At 37.4% G+C, this 22,387-nt stretch overlaps 1 protein-coding gene across 1 annotated transcript in view; it reads right to left on the bottom strand.

Moving 5' to 3' along the window:
- Window positions 1-22,387, bottom strand: part of LOC103151906 (pro-neuregulin-3, membrane-bound isoform-like) — a 133,783-nt gene that overhangs the window by 102,324 nt on the left and 9,072 nt on the right. The window contains exons 2-3 of the mRNA XM_016681832.1: window positions 22,124-22,172; window positions 20,213-20,218 (exon numbers count right to left, since the gene is read on the bottom strand). Of these exons, the coding sequence (XP_016537318.1) occupies window positions 20,213-20,218; window positions 22,124-22,172 (55 nt within the window). The remainder of the gene's footprint in view (window positions 1-20,212; window positions 20,219-22,123; window positions 22,173-22,387) is intronic.

The following is a 22,387-nucleotide window of genomic DNA, read 5'->3' on the forward strand; positions in this document are numbered from 1 at the left end:
TAGCTATGAGGAAATTTGTCTTGTTGGATTTATTCAAGGAATGACCATCACCATCAATTAAAAGGCCTCTAGTTGGAGGAAATATTAAGTCAGGCAATGGAAGTTAACAATTGTCGCTTTTTATGTACTTTTTATCTTGAATGTCATAACAGACCACAGGCATGCTCTACACACACATGCTGCATGGAGTTTTTCTAATATACATTTGGCCAATCCAGAAAGACAGAAAAATGTCAAATGAAGACAGATTTCTGAAATGTCCACCTCTGTAACCTGGTTTTTGCAACACTCTGCCTGTGGTGGTACAATATAGAAGACATTCTTCTCAACAACACGATTCCACTCACAGACAGTAAACATGTGATCCAAACAAAACAATGAGCCAAGCAGCGTTGTCATACATCAAAAGTAGCAGTAGGGCTTCCTGTAACTGCCGGTTGGGCCACTTTAATACAGTCCAACTCCACAGCAGTTTGGCTCTCAACAGTCTATTAAAGGAATATATGCCACAGTGCAACGGTCAGACTCTGACAGGTTAGTTCAATGTTCTTCACACTTTGGGCCATTTTCTCAGCAGAGGCTTCGCTTCAGAACAAGTGACCAAAAAAACAAAACAAAAAAAAACAAAGGAAAAGGAAAGGAAATGGTTGAATAGAAGCGTTTTCCTGTTGTGAGTGGAGCTGTAAGTCAATTTACTCAGTGAGAATTTGTGTGAACAAGATTCCAACAAAATTCAAAATTATTTTTGGCTTAAATATTTTACATTTTTTTAATTTAGTCCCTTTTTTTACATTTTGACTTCACAAGTTATTTCTTAATTCAACATTGCCTAGCCTAGTTCAACACTGCTAGTTCTGTACCTTCACATCTGGAAGAAAATAATAATAATAATATGTACCATTATCAATACAAGCCAATAACAAAGTGAAAGGAGATATAAGGCTCATGAGTTTAATATCTTACTATACAGAGATTTATAGCTCATTAAAACCTAAATATATTCTCGTTTAAATGAGAAAAGTCGTAACAGTAAGATGGAAACACCTCATCGGATGTTTGATGTCATGTAGAAGAAACAGAAAGGGGACATTTTTACAAGTTTTGTATCTTGTTATATTGAGAGAGTCGCAAACAAAAAAAAGAAAAGTAGCTGTGAAGGCTCCAACACTATGTTCAGCTAGTCACAAAAACTCTATCCCGTTTTACAAATAAAAAGTTGGGTAAATCTCAAACTACTTTTTGAAGAATCTGTGGTCAATGTAGAACAATCTTGTTCCATCCTGGTAAATCTATTTATTTTAGATTTTGAAATAGAGGTGAACAAATGCCAACCAGGAAGCTGCAAAGAAGATGCTAATGTTAACATCACCAGCGGCTAATGATTCACAATATTCTGACAGTGTTTACAAATTAAATGTATCGTAAACGTCACTCTGTGAGGGTTTTCTTTCCATTAAGTTTAGGCTTTTTCAACATTTTTAAGTCAGAATGTTCTGGCTAGCTCATGAAGTTGTCTTTATTTGTTCATTATGCTAACACATAGCAAGCCAGGAATGACTTTGTTACTTTAAAGTCAGACTCAACAGATTGTCAAGCTTTGGTGTGTTCACCGTTTACATCATTATACAAAGTCAGAGGCAAAGCAACAGGAAATTCTTCACATTGTCCAAAAACTATTGTGGTGTTTCAATATGGTGAAGTAATGTGCCATTCCTTATTCTTGCTCTGGCACTAGGGGTGTTACTCTAATTAAGGATAATCATTTCAAACCTGACAGGATGGATCAAAAACTAGAAAGATTTCTTCACTTGCCAAGATTTCTTTTCTTTTCTTTCTTATTTTTGGTTCAGTCCTAGAAATATTTATACTCTTTTCTAAGTTTGACATGTAACAATAAAAAACATTTTCTATGAGCAATGTATGAAAGACAAAAGCAGACAAAGCAAATATTCTTTGAGAAGATTTAAAAGCAACCAGAGCAATCGCATCGTTTGATGTATCCAATGCAATTCAATATGTCTGCTGGGCTTTAATAGCAACTTTCTGCTTGGTTTGTTTAATCAGACCTGCAGAAAGCCAAATACAATTGGCAGTCCACACCTCAGAGGCAGCCTGAGATGATTACTTTTCAACTTTAATGACATTACGTATCACCAACCCGTATGCGTTTCCATTTATTCCTTCCTCTTTTGATGGAACATTTTTTTTTTAAAAAAAGAAATGGAAATCCAGCTTTGTGCGGTGTCAGGGGATGTTTCTTCTGTCATTTACCAGACGTTGTGATTGAAATGAATCTGGGTTGCCATGTTTTTGCCTGGTAGGTTATGGGAATCAGGCAGAGTGTGATGCTACGTTGTTCCTGTGTAAAAGTTTTAAACCACCAATTATTTCTAAACACTATTCTGTTAAGAAGTCACGCTTTCTTGTAATCTTTTGAAGTGGACTGGATCTATAATCCTTTAAGCTTCCTAAAAACCACACTGCTAAAGGGAACCCAGTTTGTTTTGTAAATCTCTTTTTTTTTTTTGCCAAATGTGACCTGATCTTATGCTAAGCTGATTTAACACAAGAGTTTGGTCTGACCCAGTATACAGTTTCCAACCCTAATCACTGGTTAAACTATGGACACCTAAGGCACATTAAGTGGGGTCATTTATACAAGCTGGGCTTCTGTTACAAATGTAGATAAACCTCAGTCTATATGAATTCAACACGTTGGAATGAAACAGGACGTAATATGAAGTGTGATGCTCTGAGACCTCTGGTGGAATCAGCTGCACACTCATCCTCCGACCACTTCCTGTCATCTTTTTCATGGTTTTCACCAGTAGTAACATCTGGTTGTTGATCATGTGACTCGTGTGATGTGAAAAAAAAATTTCCATTGCAGTTTTGCAAAATTCATTGGCAGTATCTTTTCAGTACTGCTGAAAAAACACTTCTTCCTTGCAGAAAATTTTTTTTTATCAAAAAACATGAAGTTTTTTTGAAACTGCTGTGTTTCCATTAAGCAGATTTATTTTTGTCATTCAGTTTGTGCAGGTAATGGTACACTCTACAGGTAATGGAAATGCAGCTATGGATAGCCGTCCAGAATCTGATTTGAACTGGGTGGGTGACAGACACAGGGGCTATCCCAGGGGGCCATTCAGGCAAGAATCACCATCAATTTCATCTCATGGAAAAGGATAAATAAAGTGTGATCAGATCATAAAGTTTAAAAACCTTTGTTGAAAACTGAGAAGATTCCCATTAGTTTTTTCTCTAACCAAAAATATTGGGTCACAATTCTACTTTGTTTCATTTCATAGTTCCCAGTTTGAAGCAAAAACAATGGGTGTTTGTTCAACAGGTTAAGAACTATCCATAAAGGATAAACTGTATCTAAGAGTCAAAATCTATACACTTGAAAATCAGCAACGACCTGAAACCTGAGAGATGAATCATTCCTCTGCTTTATGCAAGCTTTTCAGACAGCATCTCTTTAGAAATTCCCTTGTTGTTGCTAAAATTGTATTTTCTCTAAAGTATTTTTTCTTTGGTATTTTTAAAAAAGAGTCAACAAAATAAATGATTAAAAAATACATCTTTGTGATAAGCTGCAGGTAACAAAGCGCCTAAAGATCCAGTTTGATTCTTTGCAAAGTTTTGCGGGTTTTTTTATGACCTGAATAATTCATGGGTCAGAGTGAAATCAATCCTAAAGATAAGTTCCTCTGACAATGTTTCAGACCAGAGGACACAACTGAAAATGAGTGAAGAGACAAGAAACTTTCAAAGAAACATTGAAAAACCTGGAGAAGTCTTGATCAAGATCCGTTTGACAGAAAAGTACAAAGAACAAAGGGATGCCTAAAGACTTTTTGTCTTTAAGCCATAAAGACTACAAGAACGCCAACAGCTCAAGTCAAATAAACAAAGATGTTTACAGAACCTGAGATCTTACAGCGCAGTCATAGCTAACCTACATGTTCTTGATAAATAAATGATTGGTTGACAGATTCCCTCCACATTTCCATGCAAGGTGTTAGTGCTTTTTTAAATGAGTGCTTTATTCAGATATTGACATTTAAGAAAAAAAAAAAAAGTCTTATTCTCACCAAATGAACTCTGAAGTACTATTAGACTCTTGAATGAAGTAATAAATAATAATAATAATAATAATAATAATAATAATAATAATGTCAAGAAGAAGGCATTTCCTTGGCAGGTAATTTAAAAGATGGTGAAGTTGGATCTTCTGCTGCTGAAGTTTACCTGGCTTCTGTTACCTGGTGCTTTTGAACCAGTCAGTCATTACACTGAAACTAATGTTGAGAAGTTTTATTTAGCTAAGCAACTAGAAATGGGCAGATTTTTGTCTCCACTGTTCCTGACCAGTCAGGAAAATTTAAGAATGTTACATTTTTCCCCCACTGGGATTGTCCATATCGCATTATGCTGACAACAATTTTTTAGTCAAAAATATTAAGTAAAGATTTGAAGTTTTTCGTTTTAAGTGTCAGTAGGGTGACAAGACAGTAAAGACGAGAGCTGCAAGCAGAACTTTAAAAGGTAAGTGTTTTTATGGAGACATGCAAAGTTGTTCTTCAATACTTTGCAGTGTTGGTCTGTTATCAACCACACTGCATTTGGAAATGTTGGCAATCTTTAAGAAACTTTAGCTAGATGAAAGTCTACAGTCTCCAGACCCACAAAGGTTGATGTTTACAGCTAGTGACACTAATGGTGCAAATTGCTAATATAAGTGCTAAAGAAAGTTTCAGAGGTCAACTTTAAATCATTTTGTCTTTGATTCAAATTAGTTTCACAACAACTGCTCTCTGACAAATCAGATAATATTAAAGACAAATTTAAAATTCACAACTGGGTAAAAAGCAAATGGATGGTAGATTATACACACACACACACACACGCACACACACACACATATACATATATATATATATATATATATATATATATATATATGTATAAATATACACATATATATACAGAGAGAGAGAGATATGGAGTTTTGAAGACTGCTGAGTCCTTTGTGACGACTGAGGATCTGCATCTTCACATCCCAGACGACCATCTTCTCTTTCCATGGGATGAGGACGCAGACCTGCAGGAGGGTGTTGGGCTCCCAGCATGTGAAAGGTCTGACCTCGAGGAGGGGGTGTCAAGAAAAGCCTAGATCCCCATGCTGGAGATTTTAGTTTAATAGTAAAACTAAAAACCTAGAGGTTGGAGTCCTTGTCAAACGGTGTTTTTGACTAAAGTCCCAGAGGGTTAGAGCCCCAGTTAAACAACGTTTAACTGAAGTCCTAAAAGGGGTGCGGGTTTTAATGTTTTTATCTTTTTTAATCTTTTTCAAAATGTCTCTCTTTCTCATTGTTTATTCAATGTCACATGCTGTTTTTATTTTAATTATGTAAAGCACTTTGAAATGCCTTGCTGCTGAAATGTGCTATACAAATAAAATTTGATTGATTGATTGATTGAATAGTAACAATAAATAAAGTTACCTTTAAAATTATTTACACAGGTAACATCAAGACCCAACAGTAGAGTCAGACTGTAATAAAATTAATCTTGTTGTGTGTGTTGTTATTGTGTCCTGCAAACTTTGTTTTAATTCTACTTTTTTCTATTTAATCATAAAAAATCATAATCAGGCAGAAAGAGAGTCATGAAACAGGAACAACAGGCTGTCTGACAAAAGAAGTAGTAAGTTTCCAGACTGCATATGTGTAAACATAGTTCAGACTACTCCTTATTTCAGAGCATTAAAGGGTTAAAGAATAAAATCAAAACATTTTGAGTAATTGAATAAGACCTAAAGTAAAACACTTAAATTAATATTGGTTTAATTATAAGAATACTTACACTTACTCTTACACTTGTGGAAATACTTGCAAGTAAAACAATAAACTGTAATTTTGGTATCAAATAATTACAATAATGGATTATTCTTGGTTTCTTTTCAGAACACCGTCTGTAATAACTCGCAATTATGATTATAATAAGAGTAACTAAAATTCTGGTTATCATAATACTATAAATGAATGCTGAATCAAAAAGAAACTTAAAAGGTTGTAAATGTGATTTTGACATTGAACTTGAGATTATGTAAAATGTGTAACTGCAATTAAAGATCTCTGATGTTGTGTTGCAGGTCGATGGTAGGTGAAAGGATAGGGGAAAAGAGGAACCAACAGGAGAGCACAAAGGACCAACGACTTATTTTGTAACAAACTGAACAACTTAAACTTTCTAAAGAAAAGGTTGGGCAGGCAACAGACGTAGGAGGTCTGTTGAGCAACCATCAGTCATAAGATCAGACATCACGTCATGTCTCCAAGACAGTGATGGATATGAGATCATCTGTCCAAGCAGTCAGCTAATAAAACAAGCACAGCAACAGTGCTAGCCAATGCAAACACATCAAAAGGGTGGATAAACCCTATAAAAGGTGAGTGCAAAAGAGGAACCTTTGGTTGGATCCTACAGGCAGCTTTGAGCCAAGATAAGATGGACAAAGAACTCTGCAGCTGAAGAAGAGCTGAGGCCACAGAGCAGAAGACTGTTCTGCGCACGAGGACCAACCGGTCAGCCGTCAATATGTGGCTTCAAATTGCACTTCTCTCATCAGCTGGATTCAGACCGCAAAGACAAAGACCAAGGCAAAGATGAAGATAAAGACAAAGGCAAAGACAAAGAAAAAAGGCAAAGAACACCTCTACACCTCAACGGACCAGAAAGATCATGAGATGAGGAGAAGGGAGCTACAGACCCACAAGACAAGAAGCTGAGGACCGCTACGCACAAGAGGAAGTCACCCTAAGACCCGAGACCTGTTGCTCTAAGTCAGTACTCTTCATGCCAGCACTCAAGTCCTGTGTGACCTCACCATCAAAGCAGAGACGAAAGCTCATCAGACCTGCAGAGATCCCTGCCTTCGTCGATCAACCTCCTCCTCTTCCTGCTACAACACCTCCTTCATCATCAGGCCAGTTCTGGGGTTCAAAATGCCAAACTCCATCCGTCTCCCTCAAAGGTTCCCTGTTTTAGTTCACAGTGTCAGCATTAGGGAAAGATAGGCTAGATTATTGATTTTACTTATATGATTATTTCTGCTAGTGATTTAAGCTGTACTGACCCTTGGAAAACTGCCTTACTAATAAAATAATTAGCATTAAGAAAACCTAAAAGATGTTGTGGACATTCAATTAATGAGTCACCTTAAAGTTCTTTGATGGTTGTAAAATAGCTATGAAGTTTGATTCTGGGGAGGAAAAAGTGGAAATTGTTTTATAGGTTGCTTTTAGCCCAAAACTAAAACAACATCCTTGGGACTCGCCCAAGTCACTAAAACCAACCTGGTTCATTAACAAGTGCACATTGTAATAAAAAGAGAAGGAGCGACCGTTAACAGGTGTGCCTTGTGAAGCTAGTTGACTGTAGGCTGTTCAGTCTGGCTAATTCACGGGGGAAAGACGGGTGGGGCATCTGGATGGAGGTCATCAGAAACCAGGCGAGTCTTTCTTGACGCCAGCTTAATCAGAGTTTACTTCAGTTCTGGGCAGGGTAAATCCCAGCAGGTTTAGGAAACTCAATTCACCCGTTAGACGGAGAGCTGGTAGCACATCTCCCCCTCTCAGAAGGGGAAGTAGAAAAAAAAGGGGAGGGGGGTTGTGCAACAACAACATATATATCTTAAAACAGATGTGTTAAAAGCAACACATGTTGTGTCCTTATTGACACAACTAATATGTCGTTTTAACACAACTATTGTGTAATTGAAATCAACAAATGTGTTAAAATGTGTCATTTTGACACATTAGAATGTTGTGTTCACACTAACACATTGTGTGTTAAAATGAACACAAATGTGCATTAAAGGTAATAACATTTTTTGTGTTATTTTTTTAACATCTGTTCTAAGAGAGTACCATGCCACATTTTTTTTCCAAAAAAATCTTTTTTTGTTGTGAGAAAAAAATGTAGTTGCTTTTTATTTAGTCAATTTACCTGCAATGTGCAGCAACACATGCACTATGAAGATTTTACTGACTCCAACATTTTTTGCCATCTTTTGAAAAGGATGTTAAACCACAGGAATGTTGGTCTGTTTTGGAAAAGTAACTTTTTAAAACTGTTCTTTTTTTTTTTTGATTGCAAAATGACTCTTTTCTAAGTCACAGTCAGGCCTCTTCCTTAAAGCAATTTGTGCCATAGCCAAATGTTAATTTTGGAATTCACCATTGCAGCTTTTGCTAAGCACTTTTTTTCCCCACTGAATATTCCCCCGGTATATCCAAGTCACATAAGACCATCTTCACCAAGGTGTATTTTATTATGCCATTCTATTAAAAGACATCATTCATGTCTGATATCCATCTTGATAGAAACTGGAAATACCTTTATACAGAGATAACGTCCTAATAAGAACTTTTATCTCTTTTTCATGTACCCATCTATTTTTCCATTCCTTTGATATTTCTTCCTTATAAATATTAACACCTGATTACTTGGGCCACTTATCTCTATGCAAAGTAATTCCCTCTAGGTCTCTTTGATAAGGTATCAGATGGTTTGCCTTTTCTCCTAACAGATTCAAGTAATATCTCGCTATTATATCTAACTTTCGTGGTTCTTAAATCACCCAAACCACTTGTTATCTCTGCTTGTGACAAGAGACAAGTCTTTTAGGAGACTAGAATCCATGCAGCGCCATTTCTTAGAAAATCAAAATCGAACCTGTCAGACGTATCTTGTCTTTCCAAAGTTTTAAAGTGGAAGTATTTTTTCCACTTTCCACAGAACAAAAAGGAAGCACCTTGGGAATAAAATGAAATGCTGATTACAAGCACAAAGAACTGAAGAACATTTAATAGAAAAAAAACAGAGGAGTGAACGCCATTTTCTTTGAGAAGAGGACTGAAAATTTCTCTACCAATAATGGGAGATTTTTGGTAGAGAAATGTTTTGGCAGCTGTAAATATTCTGCATTTGTGCCATGACAAAAGGAAACCACTTATTAAATCTGTATTTAAAATGCTAAATTAAAGAGTAATATATATTGTTTCATTACAAACAATATGATAGAGTACAATGTCTTTAGGTTTATTGTGTGTCTTAATATAATGATGAGCTGAAAATGTCCATTAATTACAATGGCATTCAAAGTTATACACCTTAAAGTTAATTTTAACTCAGCATTGTCTTTTCACACAGCTGATGCAGCAGCATGTGTAAATAGATTATCAACAAGTGATTTTACAAGATCTACCATCAACAGTCAAACCATTAACTTGATGTAATTATTATGCATCTCATTCTAAACAATGCAGATGCTCTATCTGCACCAAGAAAGGTTTTGCTCACATCAGCATGTCTGGTGCTCCAACAAAAAAACAGTTTTTGAATAAATTTATATTTTCACAGACATTTATAAGCTATAGCATTACATTTTAATCTCCAAGTGGCCAGGTGAGGAGATGAGATAGTATTGATATACAAACATGCTCTTTCAAAATGTTCCCCATTTTTTCATTTTTAGAAAAAGCATTTCAAATATGTTTCCTGACACAGAGTGCCTTGGTTAAGTAGCTATACTCTATATATTTTAGATATTTTTCTTACACTAAAATCACATTCTCTGATTTTTTTAATGGGGACTTTATGTGCTTCACTGCCACAAAGTAGAGCTTAGTGGTAAAGTAGAAGGAAAAGAGAAGTTTTATTGATAAATAATCTGACATGTCCCATGGATGTTGTCCAAGACCACTTCTGAACCAAGACACATTTCATCTGTTAAAAACACTTCCACTGTCAGGATTGGGGTTTTTCTGTGTGTTTCTTTGGTTTTCTGTGTTCTGTTGTGTCTCTGTATTGTCCCGTCTGCCCCGATTGTTCCCAGGTTCTCGTTCCATGATTACCCTCTGTGTATTTAATGCCACCTGTGTCTCTGTGTCTTTGTCGGATCCTTGTCAAACCTTGTGTAGCAGTGTCTAACATTGTCTAACAGTGTCACATCTAGTCTGCGCCTTCAGATGTTCCTTTGTGTTTCCAGTTGCTACCAGTTCGTGAGCTTTAGCCTTCTGCTCGACTGTGCTACCTGGTTTTGGAACTTTGTTATGGATTATTATCATTAAAGTCATGATTTTTCGTCACTCTACCTGGGTCTACAGCATCTCCCTCACCACCTCTCACCACAGCTCATGACATGCACATGAGTTTAGATTAATTCCAGAAAGGATGTTGGTGCCTAGTCTGAATGGGTAAAAAAAAAGAAGTTTGTTTTAAATCCAATTATTTGTGCACTGATTATCATTTAATTACAAAAAAGAGGCTTTTCTAAAACAAATTGTGTTTCTCTGAAGATTTCATCCTTTCAGTTTCTAGAGTCACAGTAAGCAAAAACAACAACAAAAAAAGAAAAAACAAAAAGAGGTTACACCATTATTTCTGACCCAAAGCCCTCAAGCTCAAGACCAACTGGATTCAAAATTTCATAACAAGGAAGAAAACTGATTTCATGGAGCATTTCAAAACAACTCACATGCTGCAAACCAATTATTTTGCAGGTACAGCAGCAGTTTAGAGGGAAAATCAAAAGCCAAACAAAAAGTGATAAAAATCAACAATGTTATTTTAGCTAATGATAGCCATTAGCCAAAAAAAAGAAGCATTAAATTAGGAATTGAAATCAGAAAAAGAAATATTACCAGTACTGTTGGTTATTATTTTAAGCAAGAAAAACCCTGAAGAGTTCCTCCCCACACAAAGGACAGGCCAGTATACAACCACGTGTTTTCTACAGGCAGTGTGGAGAAATTTGAGTTTAATCAAAACATACCGGTGGCAGAAAAATATTATTTCACAGTTATTGCAGTTCGACATAAACTGCTTCCTGACAGAGGAAAATATGTCCAAATCTTCATAGAAACAATTATTATCTTTATCCTTAACTGTCATATCTGACATCTATTATTCCCAATAATGACTTTTGTTAACTGCAGGACGGAAATATGAGAATGTGTAATCTCCATGTCTGTATTTAAAACATTCTCTGACACTGGACTGCTGGTAGTCACTTTGGTTACATAAGTTAGTGTACCGATACTTCCACAGAGCCATTTTTTTTACAACGCCTTATTAAACAAAATGTTATATAAAATTACTACTTTTCATTGAAGCTGTAATTCTTGAAATACCAAAAAGTTATATAACCAATGCAAAGCAAATGTTCCAATTTTAAAGAATACAAAAAATATAAGGATGAATCCATCTCACAGAGGAAACGTTTCACAGATTATTACCTGGTTTAAAGACTCAATTAAGTTCTACTGCAGTTTCTGTACAGCGCTTACAAACAGCTCGTCATTTCTTCTCTGACACAAATGCTGCTACAGGACAGATTTAGGGTCCGGACACCACTCTAAAAGTAGGAAGTGGACTATAGCACAGGGCATTCTGGGTAAATACAACCATAACAAACATGTGTTTAGCACTAGCAAGAGAAATGGCTTGTGGTCATTTCCCAAAGATAAGAGAAATATTAGAACCAATAAACTTTCACCGCACTCCGTTTCTGTTTACAATTTGTAATGAACAAAGTTGTGTTCAGTGTCTTCTTCAGAGGTTTCTGTGTCGTTTCCTTCAGTGGTCCTTGGTGTAGCGCCACTACAGGCGAAGATGGGAACCACACCAGATGAAAATGTAGCAAAAATATTACAAATATTGCTACATTTGTAATATGTAGTAACATTTACAAATTTTGCCAATCAAACATTGATTAGCATCAAAATGGTTCCCAATCAAAATGAGTCTTCCGGACTATCAAGTATTAAAATACCCTTAAAATCTCTTCATGGCTTTTTCAGAGCTTCTGTAAATGGGTACTGTCAGGATAAACCTTTATTAGTCGACTCTGGCATTCAAATGGACAACAACTCAAGGGATACTATTTTTTTTTTCTTCAAATTCAAAATAATTGTGTCAAAAGTAGACAGGGTGTCAAGTTTAAAGAAACCACATTAACCAATATATGTGGTTCATAGTAATGACATTTTGTTAATATCCCAGCCACTGATGCTGTGCATTTAAAACACATTTGGAAAATATCAAACAGTACAGGCTCCCCCCCCCCAACCACGATGTCACATAAAAAGCACAAATAGAAGCTCTGCAGCAATAATAGGACATGTGATTTGTATTCACATGAAGCTTGAAGTGATAACTTTATTTTTTGTTCTCTGTTACCCTCTTTGTGAACTCATACAAAACAGGGTTGCTTTCATGGACATGGTCGTGCTTGATAAAAGTGTCAAGAATATCCTCAGAAGGAAGAGGAAAGTCAAAGGTATTAAACAAGACAATCAGATGAGTTCAGCTGCAGGGCTTCTCCCCAGAAAATGAAGCCTAATGGCTTCACTGTGCTGCCTACAACATTAGAGTATGGCTTTCATTTTAAGCCTATAGATTACTACTTAATCCATATGCTAAAGTAATACCGTTTTTGTCATGGGTAATTACACTGTAAATGTAGGAAAATACAAAATAAACACTAGTACAATTTCTATAAAAACATAAACTTCTAAAAATATATAGAAAAAGTGGTTTACATAATATTCAGTACATACATTAAAGCTGCTAAGAAGATTTCTGTTTTGATTAGATTTTCATCACAAACTTGTGAACTCATTCTCTGATCAGCTGAGTTGGACTTTACCGTCTGCAGCTAAAGAGTAACTGGGATCACTTGAAGAAAACTTTAGCTGCTCTTTGGGATTGACCACTCTTTAAAGATGTTGAAACTTTAGAACTGGGTTGTAAAAATTGTAATCTAATGGTATAAAACAAAAACTCATGTGGGATTGAATCCTTTGAAAATTTAATTGGAAAAACCTCAAGCAGCTGCTGCATAACTTACAGAAATACAGCTATAATCAATAAAGGAACCAGCGAAACGTGTATTTCATCCATCCATCCATCCATCCATCCATCCATCCATCCATCCATCCATCCATCCATCCATCCATCCATCCATCATCTTTACATGCTTGTCTCTAGTGGGGGCATGAGGGGTGGAGGTGCCGATGTTCAGTGTTCACGCTGGACTAAATCTGTTTGGTTGATTTGCTAAAAGATAACAGAAATGGTGAAAGAAAAAAAATGTTTTCTTTTTTTTAGAGAACCACTAAACCTCTATTATCATAGTGAACAAAGCAACAATGACTACAGTAGGAGAAGACAACCTAAAAGAAATATTTTCATCCAATAGCTTTCGTTCTCATTGAACATTACATTATTGTTCTCAGAATGTTGCTGAAAATAAAGCAACTAAGACGGAGAAAGTTGTAAAAACACCCGAACCAAAAGTTACAATACTGAAAACCTGTTGTCAACAGCCGTGCATGCTGGGGAAGCTTTAAGCAAGAGGAAATAGGAAATAGTTATGGTATCACAAGAGAAAAGGTTTATGCAAGACATCCGCCGCAGCGCCGCGGGCCTGAAAAGCGTTGCGCTTTGTGTGACCCAAAAAGACCTGAGAAAGACGCCCTGTGCAGACATTCAACAAGAGAATACAGATGAGAGCAAAGATACTTCCCCTTCCATCAAAGGTTCTTTTGTTCAGCTATTCCCCAAGAGTCAGTGAAGACTCTGGATGGTATTTTTTAAACAAACTTGAGGAATAAAAGGGGACTTAAGGTACGACACAAATGGAGACATCTGGAAGTATTTGACATGTTGTGGTTGATATGATTCTATTCAGTCTGAAATGTATTCCTCAAAACTAACCAGACACATCTACTATGTTTCTAATAACGCGAAAACATTATGACCTCTTCATTGTATGCTATAGAACTATTGTCCATGGACTAGGACTGACACTATTCCTCAATTCTGCAGTTAGCTGATTACCTTAAAACTAAATCTAAAAGTTGTGCAGAGACTCTTTGGTTTTATGACTTCTGTAAAATATGAGATATCAACATCTGGGCCAAATCCTGGCTGATGGCTAGAGTGAAGATAACCGTTGCCATGGTGCGGTATTAGTGCCAAAACTGAGACTATTGTGCACCCAGGAGTGGCTACTTCATTGCCACAGGAGGTTTTTTTTTTCCAAAGGTAGCTAGTTATAATGTGTGTTGACCATTTTTCTTGATGAAGTATGTGTCAAAACCACAGGTTGTGCATCCAAGAAATGCTAGTTGCTAGCATCTCTGATGTTAGCACTAGCCTATCTGTGTTAAGGACAGCAGAGGTGTGACCAACCTAGGGTTGTTAGTCACTAGCCTCTCCAATGCTAATGCAATGCAATATTCTACTTTTCATTTGGTGGCGCTAGCTGTTCAGTTACTGCTGCTGGTCAGTCATTCAGATCAGTAGCTGGCATCAGAATAAATTGTCTCCTGGTACAAGGAAGTAGCCACTGTTGGGTGGGCAATAGTCTTAATTGTGACACTAATACCAGACTACACTGTTGTTAACTCAAGAAGACAATGGCTTCAACTGAATCTCACTCTCTTCAGCTCCAACCAGTCTGTTAATCAGATAAAGTGAATTCAAAAAGCATCTTTTACAGCTTCACTTGTGCGGAAGCTAGAACTGAGGTTGTAAAGTGAAATAGACCTTAACATGTATACATTTTTCTATTACTTGAAGCTATGGTTGGGCTGTTGCATAGTAAACATTTTTCAGGCTTTTGCTCCGTGTGAGATAGAAAAACTTACTGTAGAGACATGTTGATACACCGCATGGTTTCAGAATGTGAACAAGTTGAGAAAGAGGGAAGGTTTAGTGGAATGTGCCCCTCTATTGTAAGCAGTGAGACAGGAGCAAAGGACGCTGGCTCTAGTATTAATTAGTCAGGTGAAATGAGTAGACTGCATCATTATATTGGCAATTAGAGCAGAATCTATTTCTCTGGCACGCCGGTGGCAAGCAAGCAGGACGAGGGGTCAGAAAAGCGACTAAGAAGCTGACTGAGCCACAAAGAGAAAGATTGAGAAAAGCTGCTGGGAGAGAGATTTGAAGAGAGAAAGAATGTTGTGGGGTTGAGAGTCATGAAAAGGATTTATTGCTAATCCCGGCAGTGATAGTCAGCTTCCATGATCCCCACCACACTGCAAGTCAATCACAGCGCAAACATTGAGATATGTTGATAGAATGCAGCACATTTCCTGGATCTGTCTTCCCTTTCAGTGCGCTGATGTCATCTTACCCTGGGTGATGGATGACTTAAACTGTTGTTGAAATGAGCAGATGCCTTTGGATGCAAAAGTACATTGTAGTGTGCTGCAGTTCATTTTTCCCTCTGGTGTTCACATAAAAGACCCGCACAAGATTTGGAGAAATCAATTTTTTTTTCCTCCTGCTACTGGAAAAGAACAAATTGCATCAAGAATACCAAAAGTAGGTCAACGTTCAGTTTCAGTGAGTTGAATCTCTCATTAAAGACCCGATGTTTTTATATTTTGGTTGATTTTGCTAACGTCTCATTCTTTTGAAAATTGGACTCCTGTTTAAAATTTCAAATGCTGTACGCTGAAGAAAATTATTGTTTTAAAGTCGCTCTTCCTGGTGTGCAGTGGACAGGTTACCAGTCCACCCCGGAGCACACAGGGAGATTCTAACAACGCAGCAGGAATAATAGATAACTGTGCAACTTTTTTGCACATTATGGCTGCCTTGACATCGACAAACAGCCTGACATGTCCAGGTGATGTAGGAAGCTTCTGGCTTTCAGGGGGAAGATGCCTGAGTGTTGGAAAAAAAAAAAACAAACAAAAAAAAAAAACTGGTGGCTCTAAAATTGCACTGAAATGTGTTGCTGGCTCTAATGCAGCTCTTCTCCCAGAGGGATTCTGGATTTACAGGAAAGAAGCTGTGGGCCGTTGCCGGTGCTGGTCAGGCAGTGCAGCGATGGAGCTGATGGAGGCCAACTATGATGACTTTGGTTCTGTCACACCAAGGTCTTCACTCTAAGTCCAGTATAATGAGACTGTCAGAACAGTGTGAGCCATCGGAGATTCCCCCCTCCATCCCCCAGAAACCCACTTTCACAGTCAAGGATGAGTAGCTCTGTGTGTGCGTGCGTGCACCCAACAGACTTGTTTATAGTCGTTCTGGTGTTCAGAGCCACCCCAACTCAACCTGCTAGCTATCCAGGCTTCTCTTCTGTCTTTCATCTGGATGAAGTCTCATCATCCAAACATCAGGATGTAAAGAAAGCAGACATGAAACCAGACACTGCCATCTTTACACCAAAAGGCTTTCAGACCAAGGGAAGACTTAGACTTTAAACTTAGACTAAAAACGTACAAATCTAGACAACCATCATACATTTTGTAAAATAGCTGTACTATTATACACATATGCAATATTTACAACAATCAATTGAAATGGCCACAATGTTGAACAAGTATGTAAACTGGTGTGATATGAGCATTCTTTGAAAGACAAATATCACTTTCTTCTACATTTTAAAGAAGCAAGAAAACAATACATGGTTTTCATAAGGAAAACCTATAGGTATCTACATTGGTATCATTCAATATTAGTCATTTTTTTACATATCGGTATTGGTCCAATAGTTAAAACTGGGCTTATATTGACAAATGTTTAGTTTAATCTTGTTGCCGTTTGTGTGTGTGTTTCAGTGTGAGGTTAGCCGTGTGTTATTTGTTCAGTCATGTGACAAACATAGTGATGCAGTGCAGCATCATGGGGGTGTTTAACTAAAGCAGGAAAGTGATGTAGGCAGTGTAGCTTTACATGGTGTTTAAAGTGTAGGAAAATATATAGAATATTGGTAAATATTGCTTATCAGCCATAACAGCATAATTAATATTGGATATTGATATTGGCACAAGTTTTCATATTGCATCCATGCTTTTAACATTTGGAACTAATGAACATATGACAAATATTTAAACCATGTTTTAATCTCAGCAGAATCTCATTTTGCTGTGTTACATCTGCAACTCTCATGGGTATGTCACCACTTTTACACATCTAAAGATGACATTTTTTGCCAATTCAGCTCAAACTCAGGCTGAATAAAAAGGATATGTGAAAATCAATTTTCAAATTTTGCTACAGATTTAATTGGATTTAGATCCTGACTTTGAGTAGACCAGAGTAAGATCAATCAATCAAATCAAATTTTATTTCTATAGCACATTTCAGCAGCAAGGCATTTCAAAGTGCTTTACATAATTAAAATAAAAACAGCATGTGAGAAAGAGATAAAAAAAAAAAAACATAATTAAAACGTCAACAGTGAGAAAGAGAAATAAAAAGCTGTAGAACTTTAGTTGAGACGCCGTCAACTGGGACTCCAACCCTTTGTACTTTAGTCAAAACGCCATTTGACAAGGACTCTAACCTGTCGGGCATTTTTTTTTTCTTTTAAGATAAAACATTAAAATCAAAACAGTGAGAAAGAGAAATGAAAAGAAATTAATAAAACCATTAAAAACATTGAAGACATAAAAAGTAAAGATAAAAACATTAAAAACATCAAAGACATCAAAACCCACACTCTAACCCTAATTTAGCCATAAGCGACTTAAAACAGGTGGGTTTTAAGTTGAGATTTAAAGGCTCTCAGTGTTTCAGCTGTTTTACAGTTTTCTGGAAGTTTGTTCCAAATTTGTGGTGCATAGAAACTGAATGCTGCTTCTCCTCGTTTGGTTCTGGTTCTGGGGATGCAGAGCAGAACCAGAACCAGAAGATCTGAGGGGTCTAGACGGTTGGTACAGCGATGCGATTAACCTTTGATCTGGAACATTCCTTTGTGGCTCTGGCTTCAGGCTTGGAGTAGAAGGTTATTTACTTATTTTTTGCCATCTTACTTTTAGAACATTGTAAAAACTCCAAGTCAGTCTCACAGCGAACTTGTTAGTCATCCAGATTAAGGTGTGTGTTCCCTGTTTGCTTTAAAACCTCTCCATGTGTTTTCTTCCAGAGCCTCCCTGATCCAGTGTTAACTGCTGTCATAAACAAGGAGCTGCCAGATGTCAGCCTCTGTCCACTGAGGAGTCCTGGTCAAGCTGTCAGTGGAATCCATGACCAGAGGAGCTGAAGATAAAACAACGTTCCACACAGCTGACCTTTTGATTAAGCTCGAGTTTATTTTCACCAATAGGAACCCAGCTTGAGTTGTTTTTTTGTTGTTGTTTTTTTTATTTTTTAACTAATGTAATGTTAAATGTAGTGTTTTTAATTTTGAACACTATTATCTCAAATGCTTGGGAGAGTCATGAAAATTGAAAAAAACCTCCATCAGTTATGCTGCTCTTCTGCTGCAGTGTATTTTCCATGGGGTTAATATTCATGCCTGGACTGCAGCGGCTAAACTTGTGTTGGCAGAGAGAGAGGGAAGCTCCCAGAGTCCTGGAGGTCAAACTTTGAATCACTCTCCATGCTGAAACTTTTGACTGCACAGCATTCATGTTGACTGTTTTCTTTCTATGTGAAAAGTGACTAATTATTATTTTATAATAGTTAAAGATATGTTTTAAAACAACCACACACAACATATTCAAATGGAAATCTGTTCAAATTTAGGGAAATGAGCTAAAAGTTTATCCCACTTTTTAGCTCAATTAACCTAATAAATCATGTCTTTGCAGTTCGTCATTTCTTTATGGGGGTCAGCAGTACAAAAGTCACAGAAAATGCTGTTCAAAAAGCTATTCAAAAACAGAAACACAACTGCTGTGGTGGCCACCATTAAAAATGATCAGAATTATTTACTGCCTGCTATACACCAAAAACCTGCCTGATATTTATGATATTTTCACTTCCCTGCTCTTTTTATCCAACCTTTAAAATCATGTTTGATAAAACATCCATCTGTTGCCTACACCTTGGACCAATCACAGGACGACTCATGCTACATTCACACAGCAGGCAAATGAGACCAAATTGGACTTTTTCACGGCGGTCTGAGCCGCCCGATCCCAAGCTTTTGACACCACAAAACATCAGAATTTGTGGGGTCCATATGTGGAACTAAGTTGGATAGTTTGAAAAGCATATACAATCTGACAGTCATGTCAATGACTTTTAGGTCAGTGACATAAGACATGTTTCATAATTCTGCACCAAAAAAAGCCGGACGCGGCAAATCTGGATGTAAAGACTGGTTGAAATTATAATTCTGAAAAAGTTTGTCTTCCAAACTTGCAGTGAATTTTCCACAAAACACCAACATTATTAGCCTTGCTTTGTATTTTTATTAGCTTCCCTGGTCTGTTATGATCTTCTGTTCTTGTCATCATAAAGTATTTTTGAACTGAATTGAATTTATTTGGGTGGCTGGGCAGATTGACTTCTTTGATATATATTAAGATTATTCTACAGAAACGGGCAGGGACAAAATCCATTCTCCTGGAGTTGATTAATTTAACCTTTTAGTGTTAGCAGATTGATAATGATATTATTAAAGGATTAAAATCCTGATGGGTGGTTGTAATAGTTTTTTTTCTTTTCTTTTCTTGCTCTCTTTAAAACAAAGGTAAAACTCCTAAAGAGGCAGAATTATGTATTTTCTAGGCACACAGACCCATTTTATTTTAAAGTCACGTAACTATGTTGGCTTAAGTTGTTTTAAGAACGCTGTATATATCAAACATGACATTAAAGAAATTTGACTTTGCAACTTAACGTATTGAAATTGGACCTCTGTCTTTTTAAGAAGCTCCTGCTGTTTCTCAAACTCCGCCTTCAAGATGCCATCACAACATGGCTCCTCTATTAACCCTTTAACAATGCATTTCACTGAGACGCAGCTCCTATAATGAGCTCAGCAGAGGTGCAGTTCCACTAGGTGTTTATTAAATGCTGCTAGCTAGTCTGAAGGAGCCGAGTGGGATAAACCTGCTCTGTAAGGCAGAAGCACTGAGGAGGAGTGTTATGGAAAAGATGGGCGCCACGGAAGATTAGAGGATTTATTAAATATACATGAAAGCATCAAGGAAACATTCCAGGTATGTTTTTGATGAGAGGATGACACTAAAACATGACTTTGAGTCAAAACATAAAACAAAGCTAATAACTGCCTATTTTACTAACACTGCCCTTTTAAAATGCCTTGCATTTCATGGAGCCAGATGGAATATCAATAGGCTATCTTTGCCAAAATTAACACGGTATCCTCTGGTATTACAGTGAAGACTCTGTCTTCATTTCAAAACTGTAAGAAGACTTGCATCTGAAGAGTCTCCACTTTGCTCACGTTCCCTGCAGCAAATCTAACTACTCTCTAAACACCACGTGTCTGACTTACATTGTTCAGTAAAATGACAACGTGGGCCTCATGGAAATTACTAAAATACTCTTCAGTTTCACAGTTCTGTCATGGTTTTGGGAAGCTGCTGGGGACGCGTGCTGTCACTGTTTGTATTAATGTGACAGTTATTTCAGTGACAGCTCTGAATAGTCAGGGTGTGTAAGCAAAGGCAAAGGGGAACGCTTCATCTGTCGCTTAATATTTGCCAGATGCGACCGCATGCGAGCACGACCGTAGACAATAGAACAGTCTGCAGCCACGCTACAAACAGTCGCTTTATGTGCGATGACAAGTTAAATGGACGACACTGACGTGCAGTTTTGCTAAAGAAGCCATTTTGCCGACATGTCGGTTTGTTAATGTAGTCTCCTAAAACCACACTGTTTGCGTCACAAGCACAGCAGAACAGCAGCCGCCCTTTGTTGTTCAGCTGCTGCTGCTGGTTTATGAAACATTCACAGCTATTTATGACCCTTCTGAAAAGCAAGTCATGGCTAATTTAGGGCAGAACGCCCAGCTCTCATTGATTGTAAATGTGTTATTGTCACACGCATGAAGAGATAATCTAATATAATCGTCTGGTTGGTGGAAGAATGCCAGAGTTGCGTGGTTGCTGGGTAAAGAATTCCAGCAGAGAAAATGAGCTTTTTCTGTCACACAGCGTCCAGACAGGTTGAATTAAAAAAGGTTGAGGGTTTTGTGTTGCTGCTGCTGCTATTAAGGCATGTAACCACACACACACGGTGCTCTGAGGTGACTTGGTGCTCCTTGTCTAGCAAATGGAGGGAACATCCTTGATTCTTGACAGGTAGATGGATGGGTGTGCATTTATGTGTGTGCGTGTGTGTATGCATATGTGTGTGAGGAGGACAGAGACAGATGGATGAGAAAATGATTATTGTGTGGAAAAAAAAAGAACATTAAACAAGACCAATATTCATCCGTCTGGTTTTTCTAGAGTGACTGGCACAGATCAGAAGACTCAATGCTGGAGCTAATGAACTGGTCATCATCAGCCTCTTTCCAGACTGCCATCTCCTTGGCCACAGGAGATGCCAAGGACATGGCAAAGTGGTGAAGTGATGTCAATCCCAGGTTTTCTGTTTCGCTGGAGTCTCACATTCAACTCAGATAAAACAGAGAAGAGGTGAAGCAGATCTGAGGAGGACCAGGTTTTGCATCATCTGTCCACTAGACTGGGTTTGATTGAAGACCAAAGTTGCAACATTTTTTTACATTTTCTACTTGTTCACTTTCACATTGCCCTGCATCGAACAAACCAAGGCCTTTGAGCAACCTGTTAAAGGTCGAAGTGCCGAAAGTGGCTTTTGTTGACATCAACACGTGACGAACATTGCATCATTTTAGATTCACAGAGACGCCTGCCGAACTCAGCACCAAGCCCAGTCATAATTGATTAGTTAATAATCAATCAAATCTACAAAATTCCTCTCTTCATCCATATAAACATTTCTCAAAACTAATCATTTCTCCTGGAGGTAGTTGGAGCGAAATACAAACATTGCTGTTGGAGCACACTTCTGCATGTAATACAGCAACAAACCTCTGTTTTATATTCAGGAGTTTGTCCACAAAATATTCACAAAATGAACAAATATGGAGTTGTGTCAGAAATGTTGATCAAATTTCAAATGTTAAGATTACATTTGTGCACAAACATTCCTTATTGAGTGGTGGTGGTAAAGGACTGTACAGTTGAACCTCGACATAAAAGCAAATCAACATCAGTTTTTTTTAAATACAAGCCATCACTTGGTCCATATATTTAGTGAAATCTGAGTTCAGAATCATGCTTCGGGACGACACTGCTTGTTGGGGCAAAGCGCAGCTTCAGCTGAGACCACGTCTTGTTTGTCTACACAAAGAAACAGATGCCTATTGAATTGAAGAAGGAGATAATAGAAAAACATGAACATGAGTTAAAGTACAATGGTGGAAACGGTGTTAGGAGTTCGTCCCACTATTGGTGGGTTGCCAGTTCGATCCCCATTCTGACCACTTCTGTGGATGTGTCGTTACGCATTCAAACAGCATCAGAGTTCATGTCAACCAAACCAAAACCTAGGTTTT

Source organism: Poecilia formosa, unplaced genomic scaffold (assembly GCF_000485575.1).
Source record: "Poecilia formosa unplaced genomic scaffold, Poecilia_formosa-5.1.2 Scaffold296, whole genome shotgun sequence".
NCBI lineage: Eukaryota > Metazoa > Chordata > Actinopteri > Cyprinodontiformes > Poeciliidae > Poecilia > Poecilia formosa.